This window comes from Erpetoichthys calabaricus, chromosome 13 (genome assembly GCF_900747795.2).
Source record: "Erpetoichthys calabaricus chromosome 13, fErpCal1.3, whole genome shotgun sequence".
In the NCBI taxonomy this organism is placed as follows: Eukaryota; Metazoa; Chordata; class Cladistia; order Polypteriformes; family Polypteridae; genus Erpetoichthys; species Erpetoichthys calabaricus.
Window position 1 is genome coordinate 30721982 of NC_041406.2, and position 23022 is coordinate 30745003.

General features: G+C 39.0%; 1 protein-coding gene across 1 annotated transcript in view; it reads right to left on the reverse strand.

Moving 5' to 3' along the window:
- ptk2aa (protein tyrosine kinase 2aa) overlaps window positions 1-23022 on the reverse strand; it is a 217063-nt gene that overhangs the window by 4242 nt on the left and 189799 nt on the right. Inside the window, 2 exon segments of the mRNA XM_051935932.1 lie at window positions 6210-6290; window positions 10106-10261. Of these exon segments, the coding sequence (XP_051791892.1) occupies window positions 6210-6290; window positions 10106-10261 (237 nt within the window).

Here is a 23022-nt window from a genome sequence, read left to right on the forward strand (position 1 = left end):
AAAACCTCAAAGAAGGCACATTATGAGCATTTTCAATGTAAGCAAAGCACATTTAGCTACATCAACCAACTCATGTCTCTAGGAGGCTGTTGGCTTAAAATACGATTACTTAAACGAAGAAGTAATTAGAAATATATATTAAGGTTATCTGTGTAATATTTTTACTGCATCTGTAAATGTATAAAAAAAAAACATTTACGTTAATCCAACACGTTATTCCTCAACTGCAGGCCCCTGCCCACAACGCTCAACGGGCATTTTGCAGTACACACTTGTCAAACTGTGTTCACTCACTATCTATCTTCCACCGCCAACCTGTTTTTTTCTTTGTTTTTTTAAAAAGTACAATCTTATTCATCTTATAAGGTTTTTCTAAATTTTTCCCAGGTATTACTTATTAACTTAGTAGCAGAATTTTTAAATTGACATGAAGAAAAGTGCCTGCAAAATAGTACTAAAGTTTGAGAATCCCTATTTCAAAATGCCAGAGACCATAATAATTTTGGATATTGTAAAATTTGTATATACATAATGATATATCTTAGGGACACACATGATGAAGTAGAGAAATGCAGCAAAACCAGTTAAATGACAACACAAGCATATCTTCTTCTTTCGGCTGCTCCCGTTAGGGGTTGCCACAGCGGATCATCCTCTTCCATATCTTTCTGTCCTTTGCATCTTACTCTGTTACACCCATCACCTGCATTGTCCTCTCTCACCACATCCATAAACCTTCGTTTAGGCCTTCCTCTTTTCCTCTTCCCTGGCAGCTCTATCCTAAGCATCCTTCTCCCAATATACCCAGCATCTCTCCTCTGCACATGTCCAAACCAACGCAATCTCTCCTCTCTGACTTTGTCTCCCAACTGTCCAACTTGAGCTGACCCTCTAATGTACTCATTTCTAATCCTATCCATCCTTGTCACACACAATGCAAATCTTAGCATCTTTAACTCTGCTACCTCCAGCTCTGTCTCCTGATTTCTGGTCAGTGCCACCATCTCCAACCCATATAACATAGCTGGTCTCACTACCGTCCTGTTAGACCCGTCTGTCACAAATTACACCTAACACTCTTCTCCACCCATTCCACCCTGCCTGCACTCTCTTTTCATATCTCTTCCACACCATTACTCTGTACTGTTGATCCCAAGTATTTAAACTCATTCACCTTCGCCAACTCTACTCCCTGCATCCTCACCATTCCACTGACCTCCCTCTCATTTACACACATGTATTTTGTTCCTACTGACCTTCATTCCTCTCCTCTTTAGCACATATCTCCACCTCTCCAGGGTCTCTTCAACCTGCTCCCTAGTATCGCTACAGATCACAATGTCATCAGCAAACATCATAGTCCACGGGGACTCCTGCCTAATCTTGTCTGTCAACCAGTCCATCACCATTTCAAATAAGAAACGGCTCAGAGCCGATCCCTGATGTAATCCCACCTCCAACTTGAATGCATCCGTCACTCCTACCGCAGACCTCGCCACTGTCACACTTTCCTCGTACATATCCTGTACTACTCTCACATACTTCTCTGCCACTCCCGACTTCCTCATGCGACAACACAAGCATATAATAATCCATATTTATTGAGCGGTTATTAAATTGTGCACTTATGTGACAGACATTTTAAACCTCAAAAGTGATGAATACGATGTACAGACTATATTACAGTTTCCTTTTAAAAGGGTCAATGCTGCGTTTTTGCACTGATGAACATTAAGCTTTTCATCAGTTTATATATTCAACAGATCAGGAATACCTCGTCCAAAATTCACTTCATCATACCTGCTGTGCAGGGTGTCATTAACTGACCAAAAATGCAGCACTACATAGAGTTTTCATATGGTGTTAGTGTACATACATAAAACATAACATGTTTTGCCAACATAAAAAGGCAATCTGCAGAAGTGTTCAATTTTCCTAACAATCAAAGCAATTTACTGCACATAATACTGCAATAATGGCACCTAGTGAGAATGAAGTTGCTATTGTTAATTATAAGTAGTGTTATTCTATAAATGCCCAAGTCATCTGTGATGTCAAACAAGTTTTGAAGTGTGTTCTTGTACGCACATTAACAAGATGAATGCGATTTATGAATGTAAACTGCTTAAAAATATACCTATGCCAGGATTTATAAACTGGATTTTTGTTATGGGCGTATGCATTTACTCACATTTGAAATCACAGTTTTACTAATCAGACCCCTGGTATTTAAATTTTCCACTTTTGGCATTAATGTATTTTTTTTTTCTTCTTAGTATATGGATGCTACAAAAGCACTTTTGAACTACTACGCAGTTATTATCATTTCACTCCCCACCAGGTACATTGAAACTGTAGTGCAGTATCTGTCCCGCAATGTGGTGCTTCATGGGGGACTCCACCAAAAGTTGATCTAGTGATGATGCTTTGCAGCACTTGTTGTGTCAAGGGTGACTCCAACCCTGGTTATTGCTCACATGTTATAGCTTGTAGCGTTTTACTGAGGACAATCATCCCCAACCAAGTGGTTGATTGTGTATTGTAGTTTTGTGGCACTCGATTTCTCATGGGGGACCAGCCATGTGCTCAGAAAAAATAAATCCATTTGGAATCTGCACATATGCTATTCATATCCACTTAGCAGTTTAAAAAATGTAGAGGCAATATAGGTGGAGTGATATCAGTGTTCAAAAAGTACTGAATTTTGGAGCACTGAGAACATTCAGTGTGAATAATAAGGAGGAACTACTTAAACATAATTACAATAAAACATGTAGTACATTCAGTTACTTCATTTATGAAACTCTCCTACTCTCTCAATTTAGATTAAAAAAAGAGATGGACATTTAGTTTACATCTTCTGGACACTAAGGCAAAGAAAATCAAAATATTGGTGATGGGTGTGTGTAAAATAATCACTGCTGAATCGTAATTGATTGTCTGGGTTTCACATATGCTTTACAGGCACATGTAGTGTCCTTGTCCTGGTTCCACTTATCTCTTCGATTCCTGTTTCTATCCAGAGAAAATCCTGTTGTTATGAAGGGCTGTGTTTTCATTTAAATACTGTGCACAAAAAATTAAAATCTCAATACTAATAATAAAAACACATGTACAAATGCACTCTAGAATGCTTAAGCTTAGGTTGAATGCATTAAAATATTTACATATCTTGAATACGAATATTAAAATCTTCATTTTTGTATAATTCGACAGTCCCACCACCTGACAGACTTCTTTTCTTTGCAGTCAAGTTATTACATACAGTTATTTCCAGAGTCATCGTTAGATGATGTGTGGATTTCAAGGAAGTCCTCTACACAGTGTATTTTGTTTTATTAATTAACATAATAATTTTACTATAATTTGAATTCTGATACATTTCTGCAGTTTTAGGTAATAAGATTTTCAAATCTTGAACTCTGATTAAGTGCAAATAGGCAAATTACACCACTCATTTGTTTCAATATACAGCTTTCTTCGCAGTACAAAAACATGATGAGCCTTCAAATTTCTTTATACGCTATATAGGAACATGACCTTAAAGACACATGCAGTTTTTTCAAGGAATTTAAACACAATTCCTTTTTAAACAGCATTTTCAATTTCTTTATAAAGTTAACATTCTTAAAGGTTGGGTTTTAGAAATAATGCGATCAGACTGTGTCAGAGTGCTTGCGATAAGCCAAGTTCAGTGGCTATAAATTATGCAAACAAAGAGGCAGCCGCTTGGCTTGTCACGGACATTTGGGGGAAAAAAAATGTAAAAGAAACAAGTTTTCATTTACTTGTTTTAGTGCCCCTACACAGATTGACACAACAGTGGCACAAAGTTTTACCGGTGGTTTGAGCGCCAGGATGCTCAAAAGGCTGCCTGAAGGCCTACAGGTGCTCCAAGAGTAACCCATGGGGCTCCAACTTGCCGACGGCGAGGCACGTGACTGAGACTGGTTTTTGAGTGCGCTCACAGTTTCTGACGGCCAAGTGCGGAGGCACGCTCCCGTAACCGCAGGAGGATACAGAGGGCAAAAGTGCAATATTTAAAGTCACAGAAACAGGTTAAGCTCATTTTTAAAGTAGCAGGCAAAAGGAATTCACATGAGTGGCAAAGCATAGAAGTGAAAGCGGGAAAAAGTAAAACAGTACTCACTTAACAGAGGCTGAGCAGGGAGCCCGCAAGTCACCAAGACAGATGGGTACACTCGCGAAAGAGAAAGAGAGAGAGCACAAGAACATTTAAATAGGGTTGACTGTACCTGAGCAGGTGTTGTTGAATGGTGCACATCCTGACGTGTCTGATTACTGGAAGTCTGCGGAAAACGTAAAGGCGGATTGGATGGTCAAAAGGGCTCGTGATATAAAACCAGGGTCCGAACACCAGAGGTCGTCTTTTGACCAGGTCATCAGGCTTTAATGTAGATCTGTTCTACTGATTTACAGTGATCCCTCGCTATATCGTGCTTCGTCTTTCGCGGCTTCACTCCATCGCGGATTTTAAATATAAGCAAATGTGAATATATATCACGGATTTTTCACTGCTTCGCGGATGTCTGCGGTCTACAGTACGTGTGCTTCCTCAGTTGATTTGCCCATTTGAATTCAAACAAGGGACGCATTTGAATTCAAACAAGGGACGCTATTGGCGGATGGCTGAGAAGCTACCCAATCAGAGCCTTCGGTTAAGTTCCTGTGTGCTGCTGATTGGCTCAGCGACGGAGTGCTGCATTAACCAGGAAGTCTAATCTCACTCATTCAGCATTAACGCACGTTACTGCTACTGCTGCAGGAGCCGTGTCCAAGCGCCAACAGAAGATGCAAATGATTGCAGAAAAGGTAAAAGTTTTGGATATGTTGAAGGAAGGAAACAGCAACACCGCTGCAGGACACCATTACAGCATCAATGAGTCCACGATTCTTTTTATTTAAAAAGGAGGAAAAGCATATAAGATCTACGGCCGCAGTGTCCTTTAACCAGGGTGCAAAACGAGTTGCAAGTGGACGTGATAAGGCAGTAGTCTGGATGGAATCTGCTTTTGGGATTTGGATTGAAGAGTGATGGAAGAAGTACAACGGCGGTGCTAAACAGTCGCCTGAAGAGGCTCCTTTAGAAATGCTGTAACGCTATCCTTTGTAGTGCAGTAAAATTAAACTCATCGTTATCGGACAAGTCGTCGTGTCATTGTTGGTGAGTAACCATAATTAATTATTTACGTACAGTACTTATTACATGTACATAGTTTAGTGTCACTGTATACAATTTTTCTTGCATTGTACGTATTTATTGCTGGTGGCCTGTCTGTCGTAATGGCTGTAACATATGTGATATCGGAGACGCTCGATATCTTTAAAATAATATTTAGGTTTTACTGTATGTAAACTGTGTTTACAAACATAATTTCAAGGAATCTTACCTAATATATCTAAGAGAATACAAAGGGTTTATGCTGTATAATTGTGCGTGAAATGTTTATAATAGTGTGGGAGAGTTTATAAGGGCTTAAAATATATAAAAATAACCATATAAACATATGGTTTCTACTTCACGGATTTTCTTATTTCGCGGGTGGCTCTGGAACGCAACCCCCGCGCTGGAGGAGGGATTACTGTATTTAACATTTAGTTTAGTGTAGTGGGGAGTAGTGGGGATACGTACTGTTCTGTGTGTATATAGTAGGTGCTTAGTTTTATTCATTTTGTTTTGATTATTTTTTTCAGCCTGTCCTTCATGATCCATTTTGTAGCTGGACAAAGGAGATGGAAGTTTTTTTTTTTTTATTTTGTTCTTTTCTTCACTTTGATTGTCTTTCCATTGGACTGTGTAAATATTTTTTTTGCAAGACATTTGTTTGTAAAATAGTATGGACACTGCTGGAATAAAACAGATTCCTGTTTTTGAATAGTCTTTTTTAGTCCGAGTCTCTCTTACTCCATCCCCTGGTTGCTCGGTCTTGTCTACTGACACTCCAAGCACTGACATGAGGAGTGAAGCTTACATAGATAGATCTAGACCCTAGAAGGAGTATGCATGAATATATAGATATAGTTTGTGAATCTGTCAGCTGTATAAAAGCAAGGAAATGCAAACTAATGCACTGACTACGAAGAGCCTGTTTTTTTTTTTTTTAAACTTTCTGGTAAATAAACAGAATTGTTCATTACTACGGTAGAGTGCATTTTACTCTATGAAAAACACAAGTCTATTAATTTACCTCTCTGTGGGTGCTGGCTGGAAGCACAGGAATAGTTTCATCGACGGTTGCCAATAGTGTCCTTAAAGCCAATCCCACCTCCTGAAACAGTGTAAACACACAAACTTAACCCAAATCCATAAACAAACCAGTAATATTACTACACCTTAATAGGTAAAGGAATTAATGCTTAATTCGATTATTAATCAGTTAAAGATTTTTACAATAGATGCAATGTAACATACATAAAAACTCAAGAAATTAGTTTGTTGGTATAATGATACATTGTCATTTTAATTCAAACTGTATTATGATTTTAGTCTTTACATCAAATATTTGCTTCTTTCATTTATTCTGCAAGTTTCACAGATTCTGTTTAAGTACATGTTCTTAATGAAACATCTGCCTTATTTCTAGAGACATATTTTAGTTGGTGTTTAGGTGACTTGTAAACAAGTTTGATTAATGAGAAATAGAGAGCCACACTCAGAGACACTACTTGAGACAGTTTTATATTAGCATATATTTATATTACAAATAGTCAACAGTGTATGTGGATAATAATACATTATTTGATTTGTATATTTTTATTAATCTACATAGTGCATGTTCTCATTTGATTTTAATGTATGACTACATCCATCCATCCATCCATCCATCCATCCATCCATCCATCCATCCATCCATCCATCCATCCATCCTCTTCCGCTTATCCGAGGTCAGGTCGCGGGGGGAGCAGCTTGCGCAGAGATGCCCAGACTTCCCTCTCTCCGGCCACTTCTTCTAGCTCTTCCGGGAGATTCCCAAGGCGTTCCCAGGCCAGCTGGGATACATAGTCCCTCCAGCATGTCCTGGGTCTTCCCCGGGGCCTCCTCCTGGTTGGACATGCCCGGAACACCTCACCAGGGAGGCGTCCAGGAGGCATCCTGATCAGATGCCCGAGCCACCTCATCTGACCCCTCTCAATGCGAAGGAGCAGCGGCTCTACTCTGAGCCCCTCCCGGATGACTGAGCTTCTCACCCTGTCTTTATGGGAGAGCCCAGACACCCTGCGGAGGAAACTCATTTCAGCCGCTTGTATTCGCTTTGTATTCATTGTATGACTACATGATCTAATCTAAAGGTAAGCATGTTCAACTTTAGAATGCACATCTGTCAAACAGACTGCCTGCTTGGGGGATCTGTATTCTGGAAGTGCTCTCTCTAAATGCATACCCACACAAACACACACACTGGTCTATTTCCCGTGGCATCACCTAGACAACACAACAAACTTAATTGCTTCTTGCTACAAGCCAGTTTCTTAAAAAAACACACACAACACTGTTTCTGTGCTCAGCCTTAGAATGACACCTGATAATTGCCTTACTTTGAATTCCATGCATGAACTGGATAAGAACTTTAATCAATGGACAGACTGGTGTTGCAGGCAATATTCTCACCTACCAAGTATGGCCATTCTCTAGCCTTAACATGACAAGAACCTGGCAAGTGCTACAGCATTTATTGTTTACACTAGCAAGTTAATTTTCAATTGGTCTTGCTATCCCACATATAAAAAGTTCACAACACATTCATAATGTAGCTGACAGCCTGAAATGGAACAAAATGCTTGTAACACTACATCAATTGGCCCATTTAAATGAGCTACTTATCAGATAAATAATAGTGTGAAAAATGTACCTGTGATTTATAAAGATGTAATTTACAGAACCCAATAAACCTGCTGGAGAGATGAGCTCTCCTGATGCTAGTTATCTTATTGTTGAATGACCTCATCATATAACACTGTATGTACTTATTCAGATTTTATGATCCCACTCAGGTCCTAATTCTATTTGTGAGGCTCTATCTTTAAGACTATATCTTTAATGAAGATTTACTCGTTATCACCCAAGCTTTCTTAATTTTACTTTCACTGATCTCTAGTGCCTGCGAGCCTGACTGATACTTCCTTGTAAGACACTGAAATGTGTTGTATGTAAATGGATATTTAGATTATTTTGGGTGAAGGTATCTGCAACTCACTAAGACAAAATTATGATTGCAAAACCTATAATGTAATAAACATTGTCTGAATATCTGCTGGCCACACTAGAACCAGCTGAAGTGCCAAAATCTGGTGGCACACACTCTCATTCTCTATAATCCTTTAACACTAAAATTACAAAAACCTGTGAAAAGACTCGTAATTCCGGCCCACCTTAAATCCCTTCACACCTCTCCGTCAGCGTCTTTTATCTTGTAAATGTCTCGATCAACACAAACAGCCTAATATCCCATCCCCTCACCACCGAAGAAAGGGCAAAAAGTTCTCCCAGCACATGCCTTGATTATCTGGGAGTGAGGTCCCTAGAGTTGTATAGGGTAAATAATGTATCATTATTTGGAACACATGCATTTCATGTGTGTTCCGTGTCTACAAAGATCAATGTGAACACAACATTAGTGGTAGTGCTGCTGCTTTGCAGTAAGGAGACTGTGGAAGATTGTGGGTTCACTTCCCGGTTCCTCCCTGTGTGGAGAGCGCTTTGAGTACTGAGAAAAGCGCTATATAAATGTAATGAATTATTATTATTATTATTTATTATTAATTATTATTATTAACATTAAAACAGAAACTTTTTCATGTTTCAGTAATAAATGACAAAATGTAGAAATGAAGTGCATAATGTGTGAAGCCTGAAGTACAAATATCAAATAAACACTTTCACAAAAGGTACAAATATAATACGTTAGCTTCCGTGGTGCAGTGGTAACAACTGCTGACTTGTAATCAAGAAGTCGCCAGATCGATCCTGGCTGCCTTGCAGATTTACAGCGTGAGATCTGGGGGGGTTGTATCGTGATCATGACTGAGAGAATAAAAGTAAAAAAAAAAAAAAGAAAAGAAAAAAAAAGGTAACTTTTACAAGTCCTAAAAATTTACACTGGCTGTTACAGATGCAAATCAAAAAATCAAATGTACGTTTTATTGTATAATATTAACAATAAGAGCAGCTCACTACTCAAAACAGTAAATTTGCAAGACAGCCAGCATCGATCCGGCAACTTCTTGATTACAAGTCAGCAGTAGTTACTGCTGCATCACGGAAGCTATCGTATTATACTTGTACCTTTTGTGAAAGTGTTTATTTGATATTTGGACTTCAGGCTTCACACATTATACACTTCATGTTTACATTTTGTCATTTATTACTATAACATGAAAAATGTTTCTGTCTTAACAATGTGTTTACATAGATTTTTGTAGACACGGAACACAAATGAAGAAATGCACGTGTTCCAAATAATATATTTACCTTATACAACTCTAGGTATCTCACTCCCAGATAATCAAGGCTTGAGCTGGGAGAACTTTTTGCGGCAGTGGAGGGATGGGATATTAGGCTGCTTGTGTTGATCGAGACATTTGATGGAGAGGTGTGAAGGGATGTAAGGCGGGCCGGAATTACGAGTTTTTTTTGTAGGCTTTGGTAATTCTAGTGTTAACTGAAAAGAGAGTTTAGACCACCAATTAATGTAAGTTTAATGGATATATTTTCTTCTGTATAATAAAAATCCTATCCTCTCAAATGTTAGACATAAAATGTCAAGCAATACCTCATCTATTCTTGCTGTCTTTTCAACATTACACTTAAGAGAATAAACCATATGGTTAGTATTATATATTTGACACTTCTTATGGAGTTATATAAAACTTCTGTAATGAAATTATTCATAAAAAAAATTTATTATGGGTTTATGTGTAATTAATACGTATTCCTTATGTAAATAACACTTGTATTAAGAAATTATTCTGATAATGCTTTCAGCATATTAAAACCATAAAACACAATTGCATAAAGCAGCTTGAGTATAATTTTAATCACAGCAATTAAAAAACAATTACACAAATTAAACAAAACTAATTTTACCTTAACCATAGGAACATATTCTTCTGGGGGTGCAGGTTGGATTTTGCTCGACATTTCAATAACAGCCTTCACCAGTCCTGTCACATTTTCATAAACTTTGTCATTTGAACGGTCCAAATTGGCAGTTGGAGGGGGACTAATCTCTTGAGGCTGAATCTATATAACAGAAAAAATATTTATATACTGTACTTATTTATATTTAATATAATACCTTCTTGCACAAACACTGAATATCAAACTCCTATATATTCATATTGAAATTTCAGCTTTTGTTGGTTTTAAGGGAGAGTTTTCTTTACAATTAAAAAAATGTTGCCACAAACAATACTAAAGTAAAACACAAATTTATGCTTAAAACTTTATTAAAGTAACAAAAAAATAATCAGTTCTTGGTTGCATAAGTGTGCAGACTGGTATTAAGAGAAGTTGTGAATGTGTTGAAGATTCACAAATTACACTCCAAATCACTGTAACACTTTAGGCACTGCAAAAATGCGTCAAATATTTATTCACTGTTATGTAACAAGATCTTGGCAAAGGCTTCCCATTTGGTTTTAATGACATTTACAAAGCATCAGTAAAGTGGTTATTCATCTGTGCAAGCAGCTATAAGAGATGTTATAGGCGATCTGTTCTCAGATGGTATTAAATCTCAGAAGTGCACATATAATCAAAGATTTCCCAAGCCCTTGTTGAGTTAATGAGAAAAACAGTTTGTGTATACAGAATTGACTAAGCCTGGATTAAAAAATAAAGCAAATTCGAGCAAGGTTTACCAAGCTCAATTTTATAAATACACTTCATGGAATATATCTATTTCATGTTTTGCAACCAGTGTTCATGCTGTCTAATTCAGAGACCCTACAGCATCGAGTTGGATTACCTAGGCTTGAAAATGTTATCTTATAGTTGGTGCAAAACCGACACAATTTATTAATTAAAACAACACAAGACCACACCTAAAGAAGGCAGTACACAGGAGATCACTTCATTCTTTAACTGAGTTTCAAGAAATTTTGGAATGCAATTGCAAAATTCAAATGTGCCAAACATGACAAATTGCTTTAATCAAAGCAAAATGTGCTTCAACCAAGCATGAAACAGTGTGAACATTTATACAACCAAAATATTAAACTTTTAAAAGTGTCCTAAAAAAATCTTTTTTACTTGAATTTTGGTCATAAATAAATAATGAAAATAGCATTTCACATTAACAAAACCTGAAATTCCAATAACTGCATATACAACAGCAAACTTTACGTGTGTGTATGTGTATATATATATATATATATATATATATATATATATATATATATATATATATATATATATATATATATATATATATATATACATACATACATGCCTCCTCCAGACCACGAGGGGGCGACCGCCCTGGTTGTATTGGGGGCCACGGGTACAGGGCTTAGAAGCTCAACCCTGTAGGGGCCCGTGGTCACTGCCAGGGGGCGTCCCCGTGCCTGATGGACCCTGGACCCCAGCACTTCCGCCACATCAGGAAGTGCTGGGGGGAAGAAGAGAGGGAACACCTGGAGTGCTTCCGGCATGACAGACGGCACTTCTGCCACACTGGGGCGTGTCGGGTGGAAGATTGCCGGTGCACACCTGGAGCACATCTGGGTATGGATAAAAGGGGCTGCCTCCCTTCATTCGAGGCTGGAGTCGGGTGGAAGCAGGACGAGGTCAGACAGAAAGAGAGAAGGAGGCGGTCCGAAGAAGGCAGAGTGTGGTTGGCCTGGACTTTGGGGGAGATTGGGGTTTTTGGAGCACTTAAAGACTTTGTAAATAATAGCTGTGTAAATAAACGTGTGGTGGTGCTTAAAAACATGTCTGCCTGTCTGTGTTCGGGGCTCGTTCCACGCTGGCATAGCCAGCAGGATGCTCTGCCTGATACAAGGCGGGGACCTGTACAAAAAATCAATGTTGTGGACGGCCCGGCGCAGCAGGGGACCCCACCTGCGTTCCGCAGGAGCGGCGTGCCCACAGCCCTACGAGAAAGTCTTGCCCCACGGACCGTTAACGGACTGCAGTCACAAGGTTCTCTTCTAGTGCGGCGGAAGATCGACAGGCCTTACCTGAGTGCAGCAGGCTCCAGGGAGTGTGCTGTCGCAGAGGGCGCCTGGGACGGCGCGATGTCGAGGGAGCCCACGCCTAGGACGTTTCCCCCGGACAGACGGGACCCGGGAGGCGAGTTCCCTGCTTGTCGGCAACCGGCCCTGCGGGGCCATGTGTGTTTTGTGTTTAGCAGGCAGGGGCTGCCCGGATCCTTGTCGGTGGCAGACTCGCGCTGCTCCGCGGGGCTTTCAGGAAGCGGCAGCAGCAGCAGAGGCTGCAGAAAAGGAGACGCTGCAACTCAAAGAGCCGGCTCGTCAACGCACCAGGAGGAGAAGAGCCAAAATGGCCGCGGGCCGGAAGTCCCTCCCCGTGACAGGCACGGGATTGGGTGGTGTGTCTTGCGTACCCGCCGATAAATGGATGGAGGCGGGACCAAGGAATGCCCATCTCGTGCCGGGGGGAGACCCAATTAGGCCGGAGGAGGAGGCCCACAGGAAGCAGTCGAAGCAAGGGGCTAACAGACAGGTAGGCTCTGCACCGGCTGACTTCCTGTCCCTTGCCTGTAGTGCTGCGTGCGCTGGAGGAGTCCCTTCAGGCCGTAGCGCAGCTGTTGCAGGTGCTCAGTATGTTCGGTGCGGACCTGCAGGAGCTGGAGGTGAAGGCGGGCGCGTCATTACAGATGCTGCATGCTGCAGTGGAAGGGCGCGTTGCTGGATCCTTTGGCCGGAGCTGTACGGCAGGGAAGGTAGGTAAAGCCAACCCCGTAAAGCATAAGGGAGATCCAACCAAAGGGACCCGTGACATTTGTGATCGGAACTGAGTAGGTGGGTCTCCAACAGCGGATGCGGCGGTGCAGGCTGTTCGTGAGGTGAGGGGAGCAACATCAAGAGAGCAGGCAGGACAGGGGCTGATGAATGCCCTGGGTCCTAGCGCCCGATGCCCCGAGCCTGCGACAGTCTCCCGTTGTTCCGTATGGACGCAGACTGGCTTGGATCTGTGCGTTTCCCATGCGCAGACCCAGACTGTCGGGGCGTCCAAGAGTGACAGGAGGAATCGAGGGGTGAATGCTGGTTTGTCCGATAGGAAGAGATGTGCAGCAGGGTGCACACGTCTAGAGAAGGGCTGATCCCCAAAGTCAGTGGAGAAGAAAAGAATGCAGACAGTCCCATCAGTGTTGTCATCAGGAGGGACACGGAACCCGCGGAGGGGGTGCCGAACAGGCAAGTTCCAGGGTCCCCGTCAGAGGGGGCAGCGCTGCCAGTGCATGGCACAGAGGGATGCCAGGGAAGGGTGTCCAGGTAGTGGCTCTGCCCCCTTGGTTCTGTGTGTTGGAGGACTGGACCCGGGACGAGTAGTAGGACCTGCTTCGTGGGAAGCCGGCCCTCATCGGACGGACCGTCTGGCATGAGGACACTTCGCTGGTGCGGTGGAGGCTACAGAGGGGCGAGTGGCGCTAACAAAAGGGGCGCGACAGCCTCGGAGGGGGTGCCGAGTTGGACCCCGGCACTTCAGGAGTAGGACCCACTTCGGGGGTGTGCTGCCCTCGCGGGGCGTGCCACTCCTCCCAATTGGTCTTCGCTGGCTGTGGGGCACTGTGGCACCCGGCTGGGATTCCTACCTGGCTGGGACGCCCGAGGAGACAGGAGGAGGGCTGATGCCTCCTCCAGATCACGAGGGGGCGACCGCCCTCGTTGTATTGGGGGCCACAGGTACAGGGCTTAGAAGCTCAACCCTGTAGGGGCCCGTGGTCACGTGCCTGATGGACCCTGGACCCCAGCACTTCCGCCACACCAGGAAGTGCTGGGGGGAAGAAGAGAGGGTACACCCGGAGTGCTTCCGGGGAGACAGCTGGCACTTCCGCCACACTGGGGTGTGTCGGGTGGAAGACTGCCGGTGCACACCTGGAGCACATCCGGGTATGGATAAAAGGGGCCGCCTCTCTTCATTCAAGGCTGGAGTCGGGTGGAAGCAGGACGAGGTCAGAGAGAAAGAGAGAAGGAGGCGGTCCGAAGAAGGCAGAGTGTGGTTGGCCTGGACTTTGGGGTTTTTGGAGAACTTAAAGACTTTGTAAATAATAGTTGTGTAAATAAACGTGTGGTGGTGCTTAAAAACATGTCTGCCTGTCTGTGTCTCGTTCCACTATATATATATATATATATATATATATATATATATATATATATATATATATATATATATATATATATATATACACACACACACACACACACACACACCCACCCACACACATATATAAATATATAAACAATATAAAAAAGTGTGTGTATTCTGTGTGTATACACACAGGCACACACTACACATACAAACAAACATACATATATACACACACATACAGTACATACTGTATATACATACATACACACACACACATATATACACATACACACACATATACATATATACATACACACGCACACACATACATACACATACACACACAGAATTTTATATCCAATCAATCCCACATTAGAGAAAAAAGAATTTACAGATAGGGAGTACAGCTTTTAGCCAATAGTAAACAATAGGGTAAGCGGTTGCTAAAAATAAGACCAATAAAAAGACAAGGACTGTAGAGTGGCATTAGTAGAATTTAATCATTAAAGAATCATGACTAGAACACCCCTGCTCATAATTAGTCTTTTACTCACTACCGTTTTTGTTGTGAACAAACCAATGCCATTTTGATTATTTAAGAAAGCCATGAAAAGAAAAATTACTCAAAAAAAAAAAACACAGTTGTGAACATGAATATGCTGGAACTAAAGAGCACAAAAATCAAGACGTCATTGAAAAAGATGGTGAGATCAAATCTTTTTGAGTTAATAATAATGACAATTATTGTGAAGTTAGCTGCAAAATAACAGAAAGAGAGAAGATAAACAAAAGCAAACTAAAACAATTTTCTTACCCTCCAAGGCTTTTGTCAAGCACAATGAGGTATAAAAATGCAGACAGGGGGAGAAAAATAGTAAAAATATTAATAGTGCAACAGGCAATCTTTTGCAAGCAAAATACATGCAAGTAAAGCAGCATAACACTAAGAATAAATGATTGTGCAAATGAATCCAGTCGATTTTCTTAATAAAATCCTAAACAGCAGCAGATGCAGGAAAATATATAGCTCTTAAAGATTTTAAATATAGGAAAGTGTACATAGAAGTATGATTTTTCAAATAAAGTTATTCTACACAAATAATAAATGTATTAGTTCATGAATGTAAGCTTCAGTGCAGTGTATTGCGAGGTGGCTTAGGCAGGCATTGTGACCTAGGCTTGTTCAGTCTAGGCAAGACACTCAATATGTATTTATTTACATGTGGAGCACAAGCTAGTTAACCAACACCGATGTTTGTTAAGGACACTGGGATGCTTTTCACCATTTCATTTAAAAAAAACCCACTAAACTAAGGCAAAAAAAAAAAAAAAAACCACCAAACTAAGGCAAATATTAAAAATCATTAAATTAAGACAAAGACTTTTGTAATTATTTGTGGGGTCGGGTTAAATTTCACAAATCATGCCACATATGTAACATTCAATATTGACCAATATCCGTTATAAACTAGGAAGACACCTGCCAGCACAAGTATTAAACCTGGTTCGCTCAAACTTCACATGATTGTCAGCAAGACATTTTCACACATTTCATTCATTTTAAGATTTACCATTGTCTTTGACAATACTAATTCAGAGCTTTGTAACTTGTGTCAAATACCTTATTGCAGCACAGCTTGAGGGGGTTTTATGAAATTAATAAATAATGAAATAAAATGTAGATTTGTTAAATTAGCCTAAATAAATATATGACTACTCTAAAGTACGTATACAAAATGAATATAGTCAAACTTAAGATAGCCCAATTATTTTAGGTGCTGCATTTCTTTTTGCAGAATATGTGCTTTTTTCTATATTACTGTACTTATTTTTTGATAGCAATGCATCTTCAAAGGATATCATGCATTTGATTACGGTACAGTTCATTAATAAGTTAGAAAACATGCACATGACAAAACATTCATGGTTACTTAGTTAACGGATTTGAAATTTGGAGAATTTTAAATTTTGGTTAAGTACTTCCAAGAGTCAGTTGCAAAAAATGGTGTAACAGAGACTCACATTTAAAAACATCAGTGATAACAGAATGCAATTACATTCGTTAGTAGACTTCATTTAAAAAAATGCTTTTTAATAGTACTTTACAATATCATTTAGTTAAAAATGTAGTCGAAAAAGGTTTGTGTTGGCTAAATAACTTTTATAGACCGAGTCCAATTCAAGTGGTGTAAAATGGCATCGTTCAACATCGTTCAACATCCTACTATTAGTTCTTGGTTTTGGAGGTTCTGTGACTAGGTGCATTTCAAAATTTTGAAAGACGCATCTGAAGAGGACTTAAAATATCTGTTTAAGTCTCAAGGAAAAATTGTTGGCTACTTTGGACCTAATGAAAAGAAGGCCTGCAGTTTTGTTAAAAAAATAGTGTCCAGAGAAATATTGAATCACTATGATACTACAATGAAGTAGTTAACTTGTATTTAATGCAACTTACTGTATGTTATTTTTATGGGTAACATACCTTAAGCAGCAGAAGATACATTGTGTTCCACAAGTGAGGCTTGTGCATATGCACCCTCACCCTTCAGCATTTAATTATTTTGTGTTTGGTGTAACCTCTCTCATTGGTAACTATGAAACAGTAAAATATATGTAATTGAAGTCACACAGAATTTATCTTTGTTTTAATACAGATGAGTTTTAAAGTTTGCCAAAGCTTGGGATTCAGTAAATTCAAAAATTTATACAGCACCCTGTATTCGAGATATCCCAACATAAAGGAACTGTGCTACTGTATATATATATATATATATATATATATATAACACCTCACGGTAATTAATTAGCTGGCAACCACTGATTAAAGTATCTTTAAAAAAAAAACTGCTGGTGTTCTTAACAACTGGCAATGACCAGACAGCCCCAAACAAACAATAAATTGGGACCTAAAACACGTTAAAGCATCTCAAAAGAACAAGTTAGGTTGATGGTAAGAATGTGTCTTTTCCCTTCATGCAGGAATTAAATGCAATTTATATGCATTTGATTTGATAGCATTTGATCTGAATGGGACAAACTGGGTTAAATAATGTAGAGATGGGTGGATGTGATGCCTTTGCTAACCTAAAATTGGGACAGAACAGATAAAATGGCAATACTCAAAATCCTTAAAGTGTGCCCAGAAGCAATATGTGGCATTATGTACAACGCTCCGATTTCCAATCTTGACAGATAGACAATACAACAAATGCACAAAATGTTTGACTTTGCTGTCCCGTTACTTAAGGGGGGCAGGCAATATTATCAAGTCTTTGAGCGTACTACCAGTATTATGTTAATGCTAAGGCAGTATCAAAACACACTATAAATACCCTAGTACTATTGCACCTATAATGTACAATGTGTCAGCTTTAAATAATTTAATCAACATGCATAAGAGATGCCATATGCTAGTTTCAAAGAAGATACACATGAAAAAATTCATGCAAAAGGAAACAAGTATAAGAAGAAAGAAATAGCGTGCGCAATACAAATGCAAATTATAGAAATTCGAAACAAGGAAAGTTATCTAATCTCTTCAGAAATCTTTGTGGCATCTTGTCAACACAACAAAGCTCATTTGTATATATTTGAATTGAAAATAAACGACTTATCTTTGTGGCGTGTTTTATTATTTCATGTTGCACACACTATTACGGCAAACCAGCTTTAGGTGGCAGATTCAAGTTTACTAAATAAAGACCGTGTGAAGGTGTAACATTTTATAAAAGACTAATCTGAAAAACTGCTTATGGGCAACTTCAAAACACAGCAAGAGAGAAAAGAATGGGAAGTTAAACTCATGCTAAAATTTAATACTTTACAACATGGATTGAATAAAGACAAGAGTTTTATGGCCAGATATGAGGATTGTTTACATCTCTCAGAATGACAGACAACCTGTCTACAGACCCACATTGTTTTGAAAAACTCATTACAAACTTCAAAAGACTTTGTTGGACAGTTATCTTATCCAGAGATCTTGACAATACATTGTTCTTTTCTCTCTTGCTAAATTAACCCTAGCCTGAATGAATCTATTAATTTTTTACATACAAAATCTCTCATTTAAAGATTTACCAATGCTGTTTCTTGTCCTAGAGTGTGTATATAAACATAGGAAACTTCAGTTTCTGTATTACATCTTGCCTGAAGAAGGGGCCTGAGTTGCCTCGAAAGCTTGCATATTGTAATCTTTCTAGTTAGCCAATAAAAGGTGTCATTTTGCTTGGCTTTTCTCTACATAAAAGACTAAAATAATTTGTTTATAGTGATTAAAATAAACAGATAACACGAACGACCTGGTGGCTTTTAACTACTCTTGGCAGGCTAATAAATGGCCCTTAAAAACAAAAAATATATTGAAATAAGAACTAATGTGGTATCACACCCAGTATCAAAAAAAGGAGTTCTGAACTAGAGGATTTTCTTGAGTCCTTAATCAGAGAAATCACAGGGAATGTAATGAACATAATAAAAATAAGAAATGCATTGTGAATTTATTGCATCTAAAAAGAGCTGCAAGAAAAACAAATTCTGACCATTTTTTGCTCTTTCCAAAATGCAATATAACTAGATTACAAAAGTGGAGTCTTAAGTGGTAATTGTTTTTCAACATGTTAAATACTGCCACACAAGAGTACAGTCCCTATCTTCCCCCCTTTCTGTGTAGCTCAGTTACAATACAGAACCACTTAAGTGAACTTTTTACCTCTTCATCTCCCCCTTTATGTATATATAATCATCACTGTCTTGACTCATTTCAAAGCAAAAATGTCAACAGCATCGTTGTCTATATTTAAACTTTTCATGACAGCCTCTTCACTAGTCAATTTTAATGCAAAGTTAAACCCATTTACAACTTATTTGGTGAGCAAAATACAACTTTAAGTATTGAGGTAAAGAAATCTTCATTGGCTAAAAAGTTGCTCCTTTTTGGAATATATACTGTATATCCTATTCAACAACCAATCTCATAGCCATCTGCAAGTTTGCATTTGTGACTTATGCTAAACTAAACTACTTGTGTAAAAAACCCTCAATCAGAATATTCTTATTAAAAGAGTACCAGAACATTTAGAATACAAAAATCCAAATAAAGGATTTGCTATTTTAGGTATATGGTGTATGAAAACTTCTTTCAACTTTTGCAGGTTTAAATATAGTAAATCTATTTGGATTACATGGCACGTTTTGAACTAGTTAGATATTGCATTATGCACAAATGATGTGCACAGAATACAGTAAATACTTAACCACAGATTTTCCAGGCCACATTTTCCATTAACTTTAATGTATTTATTCACAGCAGATGGAATGACTCATTCCAAAAGTATGAATCCACATTTTATATGGAGAATTTCAAAACAAAATACTTTCTTGCAAAGGACAACACTGTCATGAAAAGCAGGATTTTGTGAATTATGTTGCACAAGTGGACCGCTGTTCACTGATCCAGTATTTAGGAATTTAATTTCATGGCTGGGTATTGTTCTTTATGTCTGTGTTGGTTTTCCTCCCTACACATACAATAACCTGTTGGTTAGGTTATTCACCTACTCAGAAGCTTTGTGTGAATGTCAGTGTAGGCCCAATGATGGACTGCAATATTGTGCAGAGCTGGTTTTTGATTTGTTAAGATGCTGCAAGAAAAGGGTTAGGTCCTCTGTGACCCATTTGAAAATATCTCATTTTCAACTTCCTTGCACCAGAGTTTTGCTCAAAAATACTACTTAACCAAATTCAGTGCAAATGTAGCATTCTTTGACCTTATCATAGTATTGTGCTAATACTAGTATTTTGCAAGACTGGTTTTTAGATTAAGTATTAAGCAAGGATTCTTTACCCATTTTTATAATCATGTCCACAAAACTGAATTATTTCTTTATGTGTATCTTACTTAAGTTTTTACATGAGCACCAAATTGACAAATATCAGATTTTAGGTTACTGAAAACTCAAAACCCTAAAATGTGACTGAAAAAGTCAAAATAAAGAATTTGATATTTTATTTTACATTTCAATATTCTTATTGTATATTTATGTAGAGTACTACATTGGAAATTTAGATCAAATTCCAGTTTAATAACTAGGTTGAGTTTACACTTTATCTCTACACCTCTAAAGGGGAATATCCTTATTGTACATACAGTAATCCCTCGCTACTTCGCGGTTCACTTTTCGCGGATTCACGACTGCGGATTTTATATGTAAGCATATCTAAATATATAACGCGGATTTTTCGCTGCTTCACGGGTTTCTGCAGACAATGGGTCTTTTTACTTCTGGTACTTGCTTCCTCAGTTGGTTTGCCCAGTTGATTTCATCCAAGAGATGCTATTGGCGGATGGCTGAGAAGCTACCCAATCAGAGCACGCAGTTAAGTTCCTGTGTGCTGCTGATTGACTCAGCGACGGAGTGCTGCATTAACCAGGAAGTCTCATCTCACTCATTCAGCATTAATGTACTACTGCTTCAGGGGCTGTGTCCAAGCGCCAACAGAAGATGCAAATGATTGCAGAAAAGGTAAAAGTTTTGGATATGTTGAAGGAAGGGAACAGCTACACCGCTGCAGGACACCATTACAGCATCAGTGAGTCCACAATTCTTTTTATTTAAAAAGGAGGAAAAGCATATAAGATCTACGGCCGCAGTGTCCTTTAACCAGGGCGCAAAACAAGTTGCAAGTGGACGTGATAAGGCAGTAGTCTGGATGGAATCTGCTTTAGGAATCTTTGCAACAAGGTCGACGACGTCATGACCGCCTACAAGCTGCTACGTGTACTTCGCTATACAGTAAGTGTAAACTTATCTACCGATTTCATATTGCTTAGCAGTTGTCCCTGTTATTAACTCTTTGAGGGCTGAATATTTTTTCCAAAAAACAGTTTCTGAAAAGCAATGGTTTCACACAGAAAACAGCATAAAATGTCTGTTGCTGCATGCTGTGGCTGCCAGTTTGCCAAGAATGTGCGGCAGGCTTGCTGCCAGGCTGTCATCACGTGGCTGGGGCAGCAGTAGCAGCGAACACGGTCGCAGTGCATTGCAATGTGGTTTCTACCTCATATCGTTAAGTGGCAGTTCTATCTGGTGAACATTGTCAGTACCACGATTAGCTGGGGACCAATCAGCTGAAACTGGAACCTCGCATATGTTTTTGATCACTTGTACCAAAATAGGAGTCCGACAAGTCATAGTCCAGTTCAGAGATAATAGGCAAAATGTCGTCTGCAGAGTATTTTGCTTTGTGCATTCACTTTGATCTCTCGCTAGATGTCAGACCCATTTTTGCCATTGTTTGCACCTTGCTACTCACACGAGTGCAGGAAATCTCGGTCAAACCAATTAATTCCTTCAGGCAACGAGTTTCCAACTAAAATATAACAGTTGGTTTTGTCACAGTTTACAGTTGATTACCATCATTTTGACAAAAGTCGACATCAGCCCTGAAAGAATTAATAGAGTAAAGGGTGGGTTGTAAACAATACAGGGAGGGTTTAAAAACATCCAAATACACGTTAAATAATTAAATAAATATGGTGTCCCTACTTCGCGGAAATTCAGTTATCGTGGTCGGCCTTGGAACCTATCTCCCGCGATAAGTGAGGGATTACTGTATTTTGCTTTTCTTTGCACATCCTCAAAATTATTTTGGGTCAATTTAGTAATATGTAATTCCATGAAAGTAAATGATCATGAATGCCAAATAAATTTTTAGTTCACAGTTGATCTTTATGTAAAGTAGGTAGTCATTGTTCTTACTATATTTTAAAGCAAACACTCTAAATTTAACTCTAAACTTCAACAGAAGTCTGAAAATCCAGCCAGAACAAAACCTTTCTACAAGACAAAAAGGCACTTCAGGTCATATGGAACATCAAGTTGATGATGATTGAATTGTTAAACAATAAGGGACTTGATAATAAAGAGTTTCTGAGTAAACAAACGGTTACTCAGCAACATTACCCTAAACTACATGGGCATCTGTAGGAAAGCATCAGGAAAAAAACCCAAAAAACATCTAGAGCAGTGGTACATAAAAAGCTGCATTTTGCAACATGACAGTGCCATACACCATGTTGTTGCTGCTTTGCACCCTCCTAATTTGCCAGATATCACACCCTGTGACTTTTTGGATCTCAAAATTAAAAATGAGATTGAAGGATTTGCTACAACGAAAGAAATCTGAGTTGTTTTTTTTTTGGTTTTGGGGTGGGAGGAAACTGCCAGAGGCACTAAAACATGTTAACAAAAATACAAAGAATGTTTCTAGGAAAATAAGAAGTGCTGGGATAACTGTATTGCATCTCAAGGGGTATATTTTGATGGTGGCTAAAATGGAATTACTGTGAGTTGTACAATAAATGTGTTTTTTTTATAATAAAACAATTCAAGGTAGTTTTGGGTCCTTCCTCGTACCTTAAACAATCAATGAATTTATTACAATAATGTTCTGGTGTAACATAAAGTGGCTAGAAAATGAATGGCTGAACAGACTGAAACCACTTAATCAAATTCTAGGAAATCTGGCAGTAGTAATTACAAGGAAGGAAGGAAGGAACCTTCACTGGAATATCAGGGTATAATGCATCCTTCCTTGTACTGTACAAGTAAATTTAATTTTAAAGGCATCACAACCAGGAACACAGCTAGGCAACTAGCAATGTTACCTGCTGTAATAAAGAAAGTGTATTAATATTTGTATAAAATTTCCTAAGAAGATGAAAA